The sequence below is a fragment of the Xiphias gladius genome, chromosome 4, assembly GCF_016859285.1.
Source record: "Xiphias gladius isolate SHS-SW01 ecotype Sanya breed wild chromosome 4, ASM1685928v1, whole genome shotgun sequence".
Lineage (NCBI taxonomy): Eukaryota > Metazoa > Chordata > Actinopteri > Istiophoriformes > Xiphiidae > Xiphias > Xiphias gladius.
Window position 1 is genome coordinate 17184432 of NC_053403.1, and position 17887 is coordinate 17202318.

At 40.8% G+C, this 17887-nt stretch overlaps 2 protein-coding genes across 3 annotated transcripts in view; one reads left to right on the plus strand and one right to left on the minus strand.

Annotated features, from left to right (window-relative positions):
- The window catches only part of LOC120788761 (bromo adjacent homology domain-containing 1 protein-like), a 32791-nt gene extending 31199 nt beyond the window's left edge, over positions 1 to 1592 (minus strand). Inside the window, exon 1 of the mRNA XM_040124850.1 lies at positions 1380 to 1592. The gene's annotated coding sequence lies outside the window, so the exon portion shown is untranslated. The remainder of the gene's footprint in view (positions 1 to 1379) is intronic.
- On the plus strand, positions 536 to 16819 carry magl (MAX dimerization protein MGA-like). 2 transcript variants are annotated; one of them, XM_040124847.1, is made up of 22 exons: positions 536 to 1073; positions 2666 to 3855; positions 4722 to 5190; positions 5362 to 5452; positions 5607 to 5720; positions 5823 to 5921; positions 7088 to 7201; positions 7381 to 7804; positions 8437 to 8644; positions 8881 to 9118; positions 9369 to 9544; positions 9786 to 10005; positions 10235 to 10464; positions 10804 to 11046; positions 11226 to 11460; positions 12020 to 12675; positions 12875 to 12972; positions 13101 to 13146; positions 13350 to 13514; positions 14749 to 14860; positions 15017 to 15607; positions 15720 to 16819. In XM_040124847.1, exons 2-22 carry the CDS (start codon positions 2702 to 2704, stop codon positions 16658 to 16660), a joined length of 6624 nt encoding a protein of 2207 aa, XP_039980781.1. In that variant the 5' UTR covers positions 536 to 1073; positions 2666 to 2701; the 3' UTR covers positions 16661 to 16819. The 2 variants fall into 2 exon arrangements, with proteins under 2 accessions (XP_039980781.1, XP_039980782.1); XM_040124848.1 differs by having other exon boundaries at positions 10238 to 10464.
- The last annotated feature ends 1068 nt before the right edge of the window (positions 16820 to 17887 follow it).

A 17887-nucleotide genomic window follows, 5' to 3' on the forward strand; every position in this document is an offset into this window, starting at 1 on the left:
CAGTAAATAGCCACTACCCAACAATAACCATGCTCTAACTTCTTGTGCAACAAAATTTGTGAAAACCCTTATAATGTGATAGAGTAACTTTAAATTATAAGTATCTATCTAATTATTATGCAACTGCGTTTAATTTGGACAAATATTCATTAATTTAAATGCTAAGTCTCGCCGCCATCTTTATCAGAGACTTGTCACCGCTATTTGCGGCGTCTTTGTAGAAAGGGTAAACCAGAAGTTATTTATTTAGAAGGTACAGGTCAGTGTTGATACGTTGTCTTTGTGGAGTATGAACAAGGAAACTGAGCTGGTTATTCCATGCTCTAAACCCACTTGTGTGTGTGTGTGTGTGTGTGTGTGTGTGTGTGTGTGCCATTATTTTCAGGCCACTGACACCATGATGAAAAAACTGGCCGGTAAAATTCTCCGGAGGGAGCTTGCGCATTGGCTACTGAGGCTCAACCGCCATGGTGAACGTGTTACGTCACAAGCCGAGAGCACGGATGTGTGTGTATGTGTGTATGTGTATGTGTATGTGTATGCGAGAGGGGGCAGAAAGGAGAGTGTGTGTTCTCCAGAGAGGGTGAGAATGGAAATGTGATCGAAAAGGTAAAAGAAGTAAAGGAAATACAAAGGAAGGAAGAGAAAGTCTCAGATCTTTGCGCTCAGCGCAGGAATTACACGTCCGAAACATTTTCGCGCAAACTTGCTGAGAGTTGTCCTTACCGGCGCGCGGCTCAGCTCGAGGTGGGAAGAAGCGAAAAAAAAAAAAAAATCTCCGGGATGGTGGACTCCCGCTTCCCTCGCGCTGGCGGCCCGGGAATCACGCGCCATTGAAGGGGGGTGATATCGTGCATGCGCTTTGGCTTCACGGCGTGCACGCTCGGGTCGGTCGATACGAGCACACTGGCGTGGCTCTCGGCCTCCATTTGCCAATTCGTGTTTATGTTCGAGGGATTCAACGAGGCCCTTTCAACGGCGGCGACGACGACGTGCAACAGTTGGAGTTTTACCGTGAACGTTATTATTGTATCGCTTCCGTAGGCCACGAGGTGTTCAACCGACGCTGAAAGGTGAGGCGTTAGTGAAACCTGCAACTTTTCCAACTTGGTGAGTGGTGGAGCGGGCGGCCTTCCTCTCTGCGGTGTGTGAGGAAGATAGCTGTTGTCAAACAACTGAAATTCTTAATGTGGCTTTATATTTAAGGAGGAAAAATAATTACACGGAGAATAATTGGGAGTTTATGTTGTAAACGTGCCGGTAATAATTCATTTGAGGTACTCGTTCGGTCGATTAACACCTTTAGACTCTCTGTGTGTTGGTGTGACTGTGTGATAAGTAAATTGACCGGGGGGCAGGACAACAAGGAAACAGGTTACCTCTTTAGGTTGTCCTCTGTCGTCGACGGAAATGAATTCGTTTGGGCTGCAAAGATGGAATCGATGTACAGACTGGCCGTTTTGAGTGTGTTATCCGTACTTAAAGTACAGGCCAGTCCGAGCATTTCAGCCATGTCCTCAGACGGGTGATATCAGGCAGGCTATTGGTCAGTCACACCAAAGTGGTCTCGCAGTCCACTTCATGAAGGCAAAGTCCACTTTTCTCAGGCTGCCCAGAGCAATTGTTAGACTGAAAAATACTAGACATAACTCCTTTTTGCCTTTGTTAATATAAGTAGAATCAGTCACATGATATAATGGTGAATCTAAGGGGTGCTAACCTATTTCTCCAGGGGCTCAGAATCGGTTGATGATTATGACAATTTCTCCGTTAGTAGCTGATTTATTTTTTAGGAGGGCATGGCCTATCTTAAAATTGCTCTGCAATGGTTTGATTCTTATTGGAATTCCCGTTGGACACAAAGAGTTGTTCTATGAATAATACAGGTCATATATCTTGAAGTTTTGCTCCAGGTGCTCTTTAGCATACAAAACATTCACAGAGCCAGCAACCTGAGAAACCAGTGGTTGGGTGCCCTTTAGTTTTGTATGATATAAAACAATGCTTTGATATTGACTTTAGTCATCTCATATTTTCAGTCGATTTAGCAGAAAATATGGTTGCACGGTAAATGAAAACCATGTTTATTAGCCATGTTTATTAGTACCTGGCTAGGTACAGCGTAGAACTGTCATTTGTAGCACCTAAAGTTGCAACACTGCTGATGCTACAACTAGCTGTAAATTAACCAGTGGCTCTTTGAAGTGGCTCAAAGAATTTATTGAACCTGTGCTTATGTAAATGTTTATGTGAATGAAAAACTGTATGAAAAAGATCAAATATATATATATTTTTAAATTGTAAGGTGAGTTGATGGCAAAATATTTCAGTAAACAGTGCTATTACAGTTATATTGTTTTTGACCTTTTTAGAGTAGAGCTGCGGTTGTCGGTTGTACTGAATGCTAAAATTCACGAATTGTTTACATTTCTTGATTCATATTTTGTGGCTCTCCTTTCTTTTCTGCCAGCGATTGCTCTGCTTGAATGAGCTGTAATTGCTTCTGTTAGCCTTTGTCTGCATTTTTTGATTGTTTTTGGCTTTGATTTTTACGATGTCTTGTCTGATTAGATCAACGTCACTGTAATGTATGTTGTACCTTTTTAATATCACTGTACTATATAAATGTCATCATTATTATTATTATTACAACATTTTCTGTTAGGTATCAAATGAGGTGGAACAGCAACAGCCATTGGTGATGCCGTCTACAGACTCTGAACTCACATCCATGGAGGACTCCTATGCAGAGGAAGATGAGAAGGGGAGCTTGACTGATGTCCCCTCCTCAGCTCCTCCTACTACAATCTCTGCTTCAACGCCTCCTTTTCCTACCACTATGACTAATTTCACTGGTGATACAGTGATTGAGAACAGAGCTGTATCCATGACAAGTAATGACGGCAGCTCAGCTCTCTCTTCACCTGCTGAAGCTAGCCCAGCCAAGCCTGCTTTAATATTACCTAATACCTTTGAAGGAACTGTTGAAACAAGCCCAGCTACCTCACATATAGCATCAGCATCAGACTCCTTAAAATGCACAGGGACAAGCCTTGTCAGCATTTCAGAATCACTGCCATTGTTGTCTGTGTTACCATGTACCACATTCGGCAGTCCAGACCTGGAAAATGACTTTTCTGCTGTGCTGACCTTCCAAGGAGTCACTGTCACTCTGGAGAATAACAGTGTGTGGAGGCAGTTTTACAGCTGTGGAACTGAGATGATTCTCACTAAACAGGGGCGCCGAATGTTCCCTTACTGCCGATATCGCCTGGCTGGCCTAGATCCTGAGCGCCAGTACAGTCTGGTCCTGTCCATAGTTCCATCTGACCAGTACAAGTACCGCTGGAGCAAATCCAAATGGGAGGTCACCGGACCAGCGGAACACCAGGCTCAGGGTCTGATCCGGGCCTTTTCCCACCATTACTCACCCTGCAAAGGTTCAGAGTGGATGGGTGGCTTGGTGTCTTTCTACAAACTCAAACTGACCAATAATTCCTTAGACCAGGAGGGTCATATAATCCTACACTCCATGCATCGGTACATTCCTAGGCTACATGTGATACCTGTCCCAGATGGGGTCGTAACCACACCTGACCAACCTGTGGTTATGGGACCGGAAAGCATGACCTTTACTTTTCCACAAACTGAATTTATGGCTGTTACGACTTACCAGAACTTTAGGATCACCCAGCTGAAAATTAATCATAACCCGTTTGCAAAGGGCTTTAGGGAGGACGGGAACAACTCCCGTCTAAACAGGGTCACTACAGAGGCTCAACCTGCGGTGAAGACAGACACTGCGTCCTCTGTTTTAAAACAAAATGAAAGCAAAGAGGGGGTTGTGGATATGAGGTAAGTGTTGCATGTTTTCACATCTGATTTGGTTACTTTGCAACACATTGATATTTATCTTACATATGACAAGTTTTTATGGGAGAATTTAGGGAACAGTTGAAATACTTGAATTCAGTGAGCTTCTGCCATTATCAACTGAAAAATATATGTTCATTACGCATATATCTGTTATACTATTGTATTGTTATATTGGTGTTGAAAATGTTTGCTGATTCACAGATTTCAATGAATTATAGCTACAGTAATAAGTGAGCAAGACATCCATTATGAACATCATCAAAGTAAGCTAAACATGATAATTTAATTGCAAATATATTCATTTAATTAAAAAAAAATACATTATGAGAATAAATTCTAGCAGGTCACTTAAAGAAGCAACCATATATACAGAAGGGGGGAACAATAACACATCTGATTAAAGTATTTTGCACAACCTACCATTCATTTGAGCAAACACCTGTTCCACAGTCTTGACTGAAACTAAGGATTATGTGTACGTAATACAATATTCACATAACCAAAAGCAGTATTTATTGCAAGCCTGCTGTATTGGATTGCATTACATTGTGAGGTGTTTTACTACTGTCTTAGGACCCAAATGAGACTTTGGGATGAGACTATAAGGTGTAAGATTGGGAGGCGCATATATTAGAATTTAAGCATGTCATGCAATGACAAATACATGGACATAAGTAGGGAAGTGGGTGTCAGTTAAATTGCTGGAATCACTTTATTAAAATAACATTGCCACCTGCCGTGCCATTACAAATTAATATATTTTTGACAGAGATCATCATTAAATCCTTTTCACTTTTTATGTGTTTAAAATCCATAAACAGTATTTCCTTTTATGTGTCTTACAGCATGGAGAAACACACCGTCCCTGCTTCTCTCTCAAATGTGCAAGAGACAAGACTGGTCCTTAAGCCCATAATGTCTACCCCTGCCAGCAAGGATGAACCATATGTCCCCTGTATAAGAGGCAAGCATGCCCTTGGTGAGCTTGTGCTTGTCCAAAAACGTCCCCTCGTGGAACCCAGGGAAGAAAGCCCCACCATCAGCGTTACCCCTAAGTTGCAGCAAGGCTTCAAAGAGATGCCTAAAGCAATATCCATGACTCCTACTTCCTCGAGGTCTACCCCGGGGTTGTCACCTGGGAGCCGAAAGAGAAGGAAGAAGATCAACAGACGTTGGGGGAATTCCCGTGGAAGAGATTGGAAAACCGCTGCTGCTGCGTCTCCCAAGGTGGTCCACAGCCCATCACTGACTGTCGCATTGCAGCCAGAGCTGGATGATGTAGAGGGCCTGCTGTTTGTGTCATTCACCTCAAAGGTAAAACTTCCTGCAGTGGTCCACCTCATGTCAAATAAGCATGTTGAGCTATCACTGAAGCTGCACACATTCATGAAATAGCATTCGTTGTTGTGTACCAGGCTGAATTTGAGTGCACTGTGGTAAAAGTTCTGCAAAGTGTTTAGGCTTAAATCTTATTTTGTGTCACAGGAAGCTCTTGAAGTTCACGTCAGGAAAAAGCCAGCCAATAGCTCAGTATCTCCAGTTTCCCTAATGACTCAGAAGCAATTGAAGGAAACAGGTAAGCAATGTAGAGGTTGTAATTAGTTTGAATGTTTGAATGTTATGAAAATCTTAAATTTAATTTTTCCTATTGCAATGTAGTTTTATTTTACTCCCCTAACAATGAATCAAATTTCACGTGATCCTTTTTAAACCTTTCTCCGTTGTTTCAGTGGAGGTGATCCCGGAGACTGATGAGGAGAAGATAGCCCGCTTGGAGGCTATCCTGCTGCAGGACCTCCAAGTTCTCAAACACAGACAGGTCATCCATCCTGTGCTGCAGGAAGGTGACTACATACAAACACAAACATCCCAGTTGTTGACTGGATTATACCAAGTAATGTAATGTGAATATGTTCTTTCTGTGACTCCTTTTTGTCTTTTTTTAGTGGGCTTGAAGTTGAGCTCCATAGACCCCTTAAAGTCCATTGACCTACAGTATCTGGGGGTTCATCTGCCACTGCCTCCAACGAACCTACCACAACAAGGTAATGCCATGGCTCTTTTTCTTGGCAGTAAGTTGGACTGATCTTTGAAAGTTTGTGCATGCTTGATTAAAGGTACATTCCTGTACACACAATTTGTACTTGTGACAGTGTTGTCATAATAAGAAAATTAGCAATAAACTTGTATTGTCTTTGGCCTCAGGGGTCAAAGTTCACCCTTCAACCAAGCAACCTCAGGCTCGACTTCCTGACTAGAGTCTTTGCTCAGAAGCTACCCTCCATGGAAGGGGGGTGCACAAGAATAATGGGGATTAAAAAATCAATTGAAATACACTCAGTCTTTGAGTGTATTGGTAGCAATTTTTTTTTTTAAATTTAATTTATTTACATATTTATATAACATGTTATTTTACACTTTCTCTCACAGTTGAATTACCTCTGTCTAAATTTAGACTACACATTTGCAAGGTAGCCTAAAGTATTTAGTAGGGTAAGTTACAATAGATGTTATAATAATAATAATTGCCTACTTCCTGCAAGCCTCATCTTTAGTTTGTCAGCCACGTCAGATTAGAGCCTTGTATGGTTTCAAGATGTATGAAACAAGGTGGGGCTGAAAAGTCTTCTTAGTTTAAGAATATGGCCTAGAATTGGTTTTGAAATGGACTGCATATGTTTCAAATATTTGGGGCAGAGATTACCTTTGAACAGGTGGGGGTTCTGGCACTGTGTAGTACCTAGAACTCCTCCTCTTATTGTGTTCTTATAGTTTGGAAATAAAGTAACGTTGATCAAAAATCCATAGGTGTAAAGCAGAAAGCCCTTCACAATAAGGATGTAAGTTTCCTCCTCCCTGTGGTCATACTTTAGAACATAATCAGGTATCTACAATGTTATTAACTCCAAGTGATACACAGTGTACCCCCTATTATATTCAACAAGACCACAGGAAGTGGTTAACAGTGGTCCCAGTCGTGTTGCCCAGTGGACAGTTGTTGTTATTATCAAGCAATGCAGCACAATTTCTGCATTTTCAAGATGTTCATTTCTATCAATGAACACATTTCAACAACTAGAACAAAAAGGCGATCAAATTCTGAGTGCTCTCTATTTCTACTGTAGCATTTAAACCAATCTTGTCAAGCATTTAATATTGGTGTTCTGTGTCCTTACTATCTGAAGGCTAACACAGAATGTTTCCTTCACAGATAAGGAGTTACCCTTCATCTCCAGGACCGGGAAGACAAGTGACATGACAAAAATAAAAGGATGGAAAAACAAGTTCATAAAAAGCAAAGAAACTTCTCCTCCTGACTGTGATGGTGAGATTTGCTCATCTTGTTGTAGTATCTGCAATGTCCTTTTTATCATGCAATGGTATTAGTATAGTCATTGTTATTACCAAATGATATACTGAACTGAAACCATTTGAATATATTTGTGTCTGATTCCATATTCCCCACCGATACATTAAAGTCTCTTTATTCTTCCTCTCCAAAAGGATTACAAAAGAACCTATCTGCCTTCTGCAGCAACATGTTGGATGAGTACTTGGAAAGTGAAGCTCAGCAAATCAGTGAGCGGGCAGCTGCCTTCTCCACAAACCCAGAGGGCTCAGTGGCCTATCAGCTGCCTGTTAAAAGCTCCAGCTACGTAAAGACCCTGGACAGCGTACTCAAGCATCGAAACGGTGCTTCCAGATTCCCAGTGGGGGCCAACAGACCCTGTCCCCTTTCCCACAAACCCCTCCTCTACTCGGCCCTGACGTCACCAGCTCCTCCTCTGGCCAGCCCTGCAACCCGTATTCAAGCAGAAGCACAGGCCATACAGCACTCAACATCTTCAAATACGCAGCCAGGAGCTTTGCTGACAGTTGGTGCAAATGCTGCTTCTGGGTCCAGTTACACTAGTGCTGTTTCACAGAGGTAAACAAGGACATGTTTGTAATTTGTATTAATTTTTAGATTCTTCACTTTTTTTTTTTTTTTACCTCAGAGTTACCTTTGTTCTTGTAATGATCATTTACAGTTTCACAGCTTTTACCAGATGTGGTTGCCTTTTGTCGTTTTTAGAGGCCCAATCTGTAATTCTGGGAAATGGTGACACTTGAGCTAATGTCTTGCCTTGATCACTTGTGTCTTCATTTTATGTGGACTTTTTTTAAGGACAATTTTGAACATGCTAACTTTGAGGAGATTTACACAGCACAGATGTTAAGAGCCCTACTTCTCTCAAGTAGCATGTCTTTATATACTATGAAATCTTTCGATGTAAACTTCCCTTCTTCATTCTTCCAAAGTCTTATAACCGTTGTTTTCCCACTAAACTCCAACCCACACTTCTCAACAAAACACAAAATTGATTTGGCATGTTTGGGCATAGATTGCTTTGTGTTAAGTATATGCTTCGGACATTAACTTTGGTTCTTTAATAAAAGCAGCTATAATATAGCAGAGTAACATGAGCTTTTTGGTTGAAGAAGTACATGATACAAACAGTTTTTTTGGTAAATAGAAATGAACAACACTAATCTGGTCATTTCTTCCTCTCTCTTCAGATCATCTACATACCACCCAGGGGTCAGCCAGAGATCAGCGATGAGCTTTGGGCAGAACCAAGGGTTGGCACACAGATCTTCAGGCCTCACTAAGGTCCAGCTCAAACTGTTGCAGATGGAGATTGGAGCCCTGAACGAGGGTCTGAGCAGAACAGAGCTGACTCCAGACAGGGTGTCAGTGGCTCTGTCTGCAATCCTGACGAAACAGGTATGCAACATACTGTGCAAGTGAACTCTGTCTGGCAGGGTGTGTGTGTGTATGATGTACAGTGTCATTTGATATTAGTGATGGGCTGTGTCCGTTATAATATCTTTTCTTTTTTTTCCCCCCACATTTTTCCATTTGAAAAAAACTTTTAAAAAAAGTCATTCTTGCTTTTATAATTTAAAATTTAAATTGGTAAGTTAGAGTTGTTGTCTGTCCTCTCCCTTCCTTTTAATCAGATGCTACCCAGTCAGGTCTTGAAAGTGGCTAGGTATCCAAAGTATAAAGCTGGGGGACCTGAATGTGGTCAGGACTTCTGCAGACTGGGCTGTGTGTGTTCCAGTCTCCAGCATCTGAACAGAGGTCCTCTTCACTGCCGGCGGCCTGAATGCATGTTCGGCTGTGCCTGCTTCAAACGAAAGATCACCAAGCAGATTTCTGCGGGGGAGGGTGAACAACAGGTCCAACCTGTTTACTGTAAGATCAAGTTATTTTTTATCATTTATGTATGTTTTTCCTTTTATTCTGACTGCTATATCTCTACATGGTGGTTTCAAAATGTATGGCTGTGGATTGATTACGTCTTTGACAGGGACTAAATTTTCAATACAATTTTAAGCATTTGGATATCAGCTTTGTTTTCTGTTTTCAGCTTCTGTTGCCTGCTCAGTTTCATCACAACCTTCAGTAACTCAAGTGTTAATGAGATGTGTCTATCCCTCCCCAGCTATGACTAATATGGAACATGCGGTCCAACCTCACCCGGGCTCCCACGCTAATAAACTGTGGAACCGCAAACTTCATGATGTGGATCCAGAGCCGCTCTTCGCCCCCACAAGTCCTCCCCATTTGGTCCCCTCAAAGGCGATAAAACGTAGCAGTGTACCTCGTCCAACGCAACCGGTAAAATAAACTCTTTCTCTTACTGGATTTTTCCAAATCTTAGTACTAAATATTTTTGATTGTCATTACACTCTTATAAATATTGCTTATTATTTACTAGAGTGTAAGATATGAGAGCGTTAACTTTTATTTGTATTCTTTAATATTTTTTTAAGGGTAAAATTCTTTGCTTATCTTTTTTTCACTACCTTTTGCTCCTTTTTATTTTAAATGTAAAACTTAATTAAATTGATCATTTCAGATACGAGAGGAGGACAAGGATCCAGTGTATAAATACTTGGAGAGCATGATGACATGTGCACGTGTTAGAGAGTTCAACAGCAAGCCTCCTCCTGAAGTTACCATAGAGCCGAAGATCCCTGATACTTGTACAGCAAACACTATAACCAAACTGCAGAAGACGGCAACGGGCAACCGGCCAAGACACTACTACAGACCTATAAAGACTCTTAAAAAAGCAGGTAAACAAATGAACAAGATACAATTAATACATAATGTAATCTTGTTTGTGCTTTTGAAGTTTCACAAGCCACTGAAAATTAGGCAACGGTTTGTTAAATCCTTGTAGTTGTTTTTGTGGTTTCTTCCTATTTGAAAAGGTTTTGCCCTTTGTGTTGGCTTTATATACTTGACTATATGATATTGATGGTATCTGTTGCTATACATACCATATTTGCTCATGTCCCTCAGCAGAGAAGACCTGTCAGGAATCCACAGCCAGTGAAACAGAAGCAAGGAAGCAAATACAGATTCAGTCAGCGTGTCAATGGGACAAGGACCACAAAATGGTCCTGGAAGCTTTATGTCGACGCATGAATCAGAATAGGTTGTCTAAGCGTTTCTGCATAGGACCTTATCGCATCTGCCCAGTTGCCAAGATCTTCATGCGGAAGCCCAGCGGCTCCATTGTCACCTACAGGGTAGGTATCTGAAGAGTAGTACATATGTGTAGCATTGACGTGATCTACTGTATGCTGTGATAGTTGAACAGTTATAGTTGTTCCAGAAAATGCTGTGTATTGTCAGTATTAACAGTTGTCCTGACCTTCTTAATAGTTAAGGAATGTTTCACTTTAACTTACTGGCTTATTGCCTTGCCTTCTTAGCTATTTACGTGACCAGTTAAAAAGAACAACTGGTCCAAAATAGACCAGCTTGTGAATATTATAAGCTCTCAGTGATTGTTCTTAAGTAGTGTTTGCCCTTGTTTCATAACTTGAATTTTAAAAAATCTCCTGCTGTACTCCACGTTCTTCTAGGTACACATCAGTAAACCTTCAAAAGCCAGTGATAATGAAAAGGATGAATTTGATGACTGTGATGAGGAAAAGCTTGCCAATAAAAGCTTCGATGGGGACATCAATGCAGATGAGGAAGATGGCCAAACCGAAGAGTCAGAGATGCGGCTTGGAGTCATGCCCTTCCTGGGTGGAGTCTTGCGTGCCGGCAGACTGAGAGCCAGGACCAAACCTGTTGGCTGCCAAGCATATGGACTTATACAGGTCAGGCTCACAGAAATGCCATTTTTCTTTAACACTTTTAATATGGTTTTACATGGGGTGGAACCATACCGGGTAATACATGACTGAAGGCTTTAATAATGTTTGGGGAAAAGGTATGTAGTTGGAAATGTAAACTTAAACATAATCGAGCAATACCTACATTTTTCTTCCATTTACAGGTAAATGGCAAATCCTACAATCAAGCCAGACTGTTGTTGGGGAGCATGGGATCTCTACATCCAGCTAACCGCCTCGCAGCATATGTCACAGGCCGACTGCATGCTCCCGGCAATGTTTTTCATAAAAAAAACAATACTACAGATACTCTGCACATAAAAGCTGCAGGCACGGTAGTGCCTCCAATTATCACTGCAAGGAGAACCACTGATCTCAAGACACCAACACAACCACCAGGTAAGATTGTCTCTTTTCCTGGACCATATCACAAGCACTTAGTTTTAAACTGATTGCCTCCTAAAGGAGCGAAAAGTAATCAGCTAGAGAACACGGACCTGTGGCTACTGCAGAATATTAAAATCATCCAAGGAAATAAAACCACCTAAATGTACTGCTTATAAATCTAGTTTCGGGCATCAAGCAGATGTCTCGGATAAAACTAAGTCGGTTTTGGCAAGACTCCTGTTAGGTGTAAGGATGAGATAAATGAGCACAAACTTGTGTCTTTGTTTTGTTTTTTTTGTTTTTTTCATTTTATACTTAATATATCAGTTACTGGTATAAACAGAAAGACTGAGGAAAAATCAGCAGTGCAGTTGTATCAACACTAAGTTAAATATTGCTAATAGCCCTAATTCACAATATTACAGATTCAAAGGAAACACATTCATGGTTTTCATTCTCTAGGATTTGGCTTTAAAGATTGACATTCTTTTGAGTCGAACTTTGTAATAATCAAGCAGGACAATTATTTATTTGTGTCACCATCCTGCCCTGCATTGTTTTGTTGCTTCAGTTCAGTTCCAGCCCGACTCAGGGAGAAAAAGATCCATCACCTTACCACAGCATTCACAGAACTCCTCCACCATTAACTCTGTCCAGAAGTTCGTCTCGAGCCAGCGCAGCTCGATCAGTACCTTCCAGAACAGCTCCACGTCCTCGCCTGTCTCTCTCACCGTCTCCCCCTCACTGAAAACCCCCAGCTTCCTGGGACAGAGTGGGACCTATTCATTCAGGATCTGCCCTCCAGCCAACCAGAGCACCAGAGGCCAGAACCCAACAGGAGTTTCCTTGCCTGGAGGCTTTACTCTCATTCAGCTCCCAAAGCCTGAAGCTGATGGAGATGCACAACTATCAGAAACTGTAAACACTGCAAACATGGCTGGTATGGATAAACCTCTGTCACAAAGAGATGCTTTGTTTAACTTTGGCCACTTAGCAGCTGGTTTGGATGCAGATTGGCTTGGTTTGGACACTCTTAAAGAAGGTAAAGACCTGTCAAGCAGCAGATCAGTAGAGCCTGGCTCCTCACCTGAGCTGATATGTGATGAGAAGATGCCTTCAGATGAGAGTGACGAAGCCAACAGCAGGCAGGTGGAATCAAACCTGGATATCGCTTCAGAAGGCTTAAGCTCTGACTCTTCAGACTACTGTGGAGAGGGTGACAAAGATGTAAGTTTAAGGAATAAAACGTTTTTGTTTTTGTTTTTTCAATTGAACATTTATATTGCTGAAATATAGTTTTAAATATACATTCTGAATAATATCGCATAAACAAAAAATCAACATCTGATCTTGTGAGTGTTGTAACTCCAGTCATTGTTAAATCTTTAAGAAAAAAAAACTGCACCCTGAATTTTGTTTTCTTCAGGAGGAGCCTGTGGACATAGAGACTGTAGAGGAAGTAAGACAAGGAATTGCCATCGCAAAAATGAAGGAAGCTGTTATCAAGGCATTACAGGAGTCACGGTAATACATGTGTTAATGTGTGTGCTTGTGAATCAAAGGATTTATAAGAATGTTATATGGTATGAAAGCATTAAAGTTTGAATTTGGCTCTAAAGTTTTGTATATGTTGTATTCTTCTCTACCTTTAGAGATTCCAGTGACGATTTTGGATCAGCGAGGGAACTCAACATGCAGGTACGACTTTTTTGTACTCACATCCATCCATTTTTAAAATAACTTTAACATAGCCAGTATTGACCTCATATTTAATTACTTTATCTCAATAAACTTGGAAAGGTTAATTGGTATTATGTTATTATACAGTATGTGTTTTTAAATAAAGGACAGTGTCGGTGTTGAATGCGTTGCTTATCATCTCCACTGTCTCTCCATACCAGGATCAAATGGACGATGAACATGATGTACCTAAGGACAAAAAGAGGCGAAAGAACCACACAGTGCTAGAAAGGCAAAGACGCTCTGAGCAGCGGAACCTGTTCGACAAACTTCAGACTGTCCTTCAGAGTGACCCCAGGGCCCCCAGGCTCCGCCTCCTCTCACTGGTCAGTTCTACATCATACTCTGGCAGTTTTATATTTTTTTTACGCCACAGACTTCTGGAAAACCTTTTCCTACTACGAAATACATGATGAGAAAAAAAAACATTTTATCTAAGCTGTATATCCCTACAAGTACCCAAATTTAAATATTTGCAGTGCTGTAAGTGGCTTTGGATCCAAAACCAGGACACCAAAAAGCCATAAATTGGCCACTGCAGATATTGTAATAGCAGGTGTAGGTACATTAAAGCCCTGAAAACATGGTTTCAAATGTTAAATATTTCTCTGTAAAATTAAATATTCAGGACTAAAGAAGGAAAAATCTAATTTTAAGTTTAGAAAAACACTGTTGGGTATTATTTATTAGGTTTAACAAATCTCAGGTAATCTGCTTCATCAGGGCTGTGTGGGTGTGATCTGATCAGATGTGATTGGCAGTGGTCTAGCAACACGAGCAAACAACCCCACAACTCATTATATTTTGAGTCAAATACTGCAAAATCATGATTGGTTCACTGACATTCATGACAACACCTGTTCCCAATGAGTCCCTCACACTTCAAACCAGTAAGAAAAGCACAGGAAAAACACAGAAAATCCCTCATCTGAAATCACCAAAAGTGTTAGGTGGAAAATGTATTTAATTATGACTGTAGTGAACAGTGCCAGAGAATTGAATTTGTGCTGCCGCAAGTTCATTTAATTTTTACATGCAAACAATTGCAAAGTAATTTTTCGGTAAATCTCAGAGATTGTTTGAGCCACATTTTATTTACCACTCGTAGTTTGACCTTCACATGCAAACTAGCTTACACGCATAAATATCTCTTGGTCTATTTTTTTTCAAAGGTGGAAATTTTTACAAATTTAAATCAGCTTTTAAAGACAGTTATTTAGGAGTGATTTACAGTCACATGTTTAACTCTCAAATTCAAGTTAGTTGTTGTGATTAGCCGTAGAAACAGGTTTATCAAAAGCCCTTCAACATATACGATTTTTTTAGAAACCAGTTACCTTAGAACAAGAATGAAGGATAATTGTTCACCACAAAGTTGATGCATTCCAAATATCTGTATGCATGCTGTACATCTGTGCATGGTTGCACCCACAAACTGTCTTGCCAATAAACTGTTTACCCACGTCAGTATTTATACCTGATCAAGATTGACAAGATAATCCATTCACAGGTGTGTCACCATCTTCACTCTGTCTTTTATGGGTTTTTCTGTGTTTGCAGGCTCTAAAGGAAATCCAAAACCTGGTTGAGACCTCCAAATGTCTGGAGGAGAAGAAGAAGAGGCTGACTCAGATGCAGTCTGCCTATGTCAAGGAGCTTTCCCTTTTGTCTGGTATGTACAGTTTCAGTTGCTGCATGTTGAGATGTTGAATTGAATAGATAAAATGCAGCTGCTCGTGTCTTGATGAACAGAATAAGTGATGTGAGTGCACAGGGTATGTAGCTTCCTTCACTGAAACTTGTTTCATGTGAAATGTCACTTTCTTAGGGAAATCAGAGAAGCTGATTAAGCACAAGCTGAGGGATATCTGCAAGAGGCAGAAAATGAGAGAGAAGACAATGAAATGGAGGCCTTTATTTTCCCATCTACTCCAGGCCAGAGCTGCTCTCCTGCAAGCCACCACTCCCCAGTCCAAGTTCAATCACACACCCCTGTTACAGCCTGACTTCTCCATGGCTCCATCTCAGGCTAGCCCACACGCAACTCTAGCCGAAAACAATGTACACGAGATGATGCCCCTGCTTCAGCCTAACCTACACAGCGCCCAATCCAGTGTACACACACCCATGCCCCTGCCCACACCACAGTCTCTTCCTCAGGCAGTGTCCTCTCTGACCCAGGCCGAGGTCATTGCAGCCCCATCGCGGGTAGAGAATCAGCCAGGTGAACCTGTGACCTCAGTCCAAGTGAGTCAACATCAGTCAAAGTTTGAGGACCAGCTGGAAGCACCTGGAGCCTCACCTGTATCCTCAACACCCAATTCCCAAAACCCCTCTGTTTGCCCTCCACAACCCTTTGCTCTTCCTCTGATTCGCTCTAAGACTGGCAGAATCATACTTCCCTCATCTCTGAAACCAAGTTAGTTGTTACATTATTTAAGACATCCTGTTCATACCCTGGGTCAAATTGTGTAATTTAAATGTCTTATTTTAATATTATTAAATACATTTCTTTTTTTATCTTCTCACAGCTGGTCAAGGCTTCTATACACTCATGGTAATGAAAGCCAAGCAGAATGGAGAAGAGGGTGAGGATAGCGTTTCAGCTAATATGCAGCCTGATGTGGACTCCAAGAATCAGGAGAAGAGCTTTTCTGCATCTGACCACCCTCCAGGCTCAGAAAGCAGCTGTATTTTGGAGGAGGACAAAACTACATCCTCAAATTCTGATCCAAAGCATTCAGGTATAACAACCCACCTGGCTGAGCTTGCTTTCCTTAACAAATCAATCTATGTGCCTTCGGAGGCTGTGCAAGCTGGGGAGAACAGCCCGGAGGGGGGCACAGTGGCGGGTTTAAACAAAACACTGGCATCTGCCTGCTTGAGTTTTAACCGTGTCCATCAGATTCCTACTTCGGTCGAGGCTGAGCTTGATCCTGACCCTGCTGTAGTCCGCCGTCCCAGGGGCAGGCCTCGAAAGAACCATGTTCCCCCTGTTAGTGGAAGTGAAAAATGTACCATGGTAAAAGAGACCAGGAAACGTGTCAGTGAAAGTGTAACACCTATTCTGGTTAAAAAAAGACCTAGTAAAAGAAAATCTTTCAAAGTGACCAAGAGACGAGCTGAGGACACCCAAGGAATGGTCAGTGACATAGCAAATAACCCTGAACAATCGAAACGAGGCAGAGGAAGGCCTCCGAAGAAGAAGTCAGCACGCCTGTGGAGTCCAGTTTCACAAGAAGGAAGAAGTCCGTCTAAATCCAACGAGGACAGCCCTGTCAGAGTTTCTTCCCGTTTTAAAAGCCCTGATACAAAACCCAAGGCAAGCCCTGCAGGAACCACCTTGCTTGGAGATGTAAACACAACACGGCCACTAACGCGGGGTGCTTTAGGAAAGGACTTCCCCAGTGCCAAGAAACGATCCTGGATAGATATAGAAAAGGAACTGGAACCAGAGCTTGAATATGAATAGTTCTCATATCTTCTTGTTCACTACAGAAGCCCATTCAAAGAGTCATTTAACCTCAGTTAGTCTCACACTGAAACCTCACACCTCTCTGAGGCAGCTGCATCTGTCCTAGCATTATCCTCCCATTGTTACTTATTTAGCGGAGTTTATCTCTCCTGCTCTTTTTTTTTTTTTTTTAAGTGTGAACAAGTTACATTGGTCATTGAAAGCCTCACCAAATGTGCCTGTGAGTTAATCCGAAGGACCAGAGACAACACTTGATGCTGCTCTTTTCTGTATATGTTAGCACACTACTCAGAGGACTTCTTTCATATTATAGAAACACAGGCTGTTTTATGGTATAAAGAATATAAGAGGAAGTATTAAGTGACCCGCTGAATGTATGAAATGTATGGTAACTCCAACAATGCATTTTGATGTTTTCTACGGTACATTTCTAATATAAATGTCACCTACATTTATGTTTATTTCTTGTCAGAAACGGGATATTAAGATTTATTCAAAATATGTTTTTGTTTGTCATTTATTATTAGACTGTCTTATGCAAATGAAAATAAAACTGTACAGATTACATAAATTGAATGTTAGTCCTTACAGTGTAAGTTAAATATCTGTATCCTGTAAAGGATCAGACAATTCACTGCTTCATTAACTCTTTAAAATGTAAATGTCAACATATGTCTTTTGCCATTTATTAAGAGCATGTTGATTAATATTTCCTCTTTAGAATTCTTTTTTGTCACTAACTCAGTGAACATTATCTGTAGTAGCACTTTATATATATATTTTTTTAGTATGTGGTTTGTATAGTAACAGTAATAATGTAGTTTGGGGAGTTAGTTCAATAATATGCATTAGCCTGATGTGTCACAAGCAATCAAGATAAAAGCTATTAGCCATTCATTGTATCTATAAAAAAGAACTTGTAAATATTGTATTTCTCTATTAATTGCAATATATTTTTCTCATGGATGGTTTTTGAAACTGGTTGTCCTTTTACTTCAATTAAGTTGAGAAGGTGAAAAATCATGTGGCCTTTAAAATCAGTTAAATCTACATGCATTTATTTAGTCAGTCAAAAACTCAGGCATTTCAGGTTTTTGGGACAGAATTGAGCCTTTTTATGTAAATGGAATCAAATGCCATTCCTCTAGAATGAACAATGCTGGTACCACTAAGAAAATTTAAAAATTGTTTTAAAAGATCTTTTTTTTTAAAATAACTGTATTT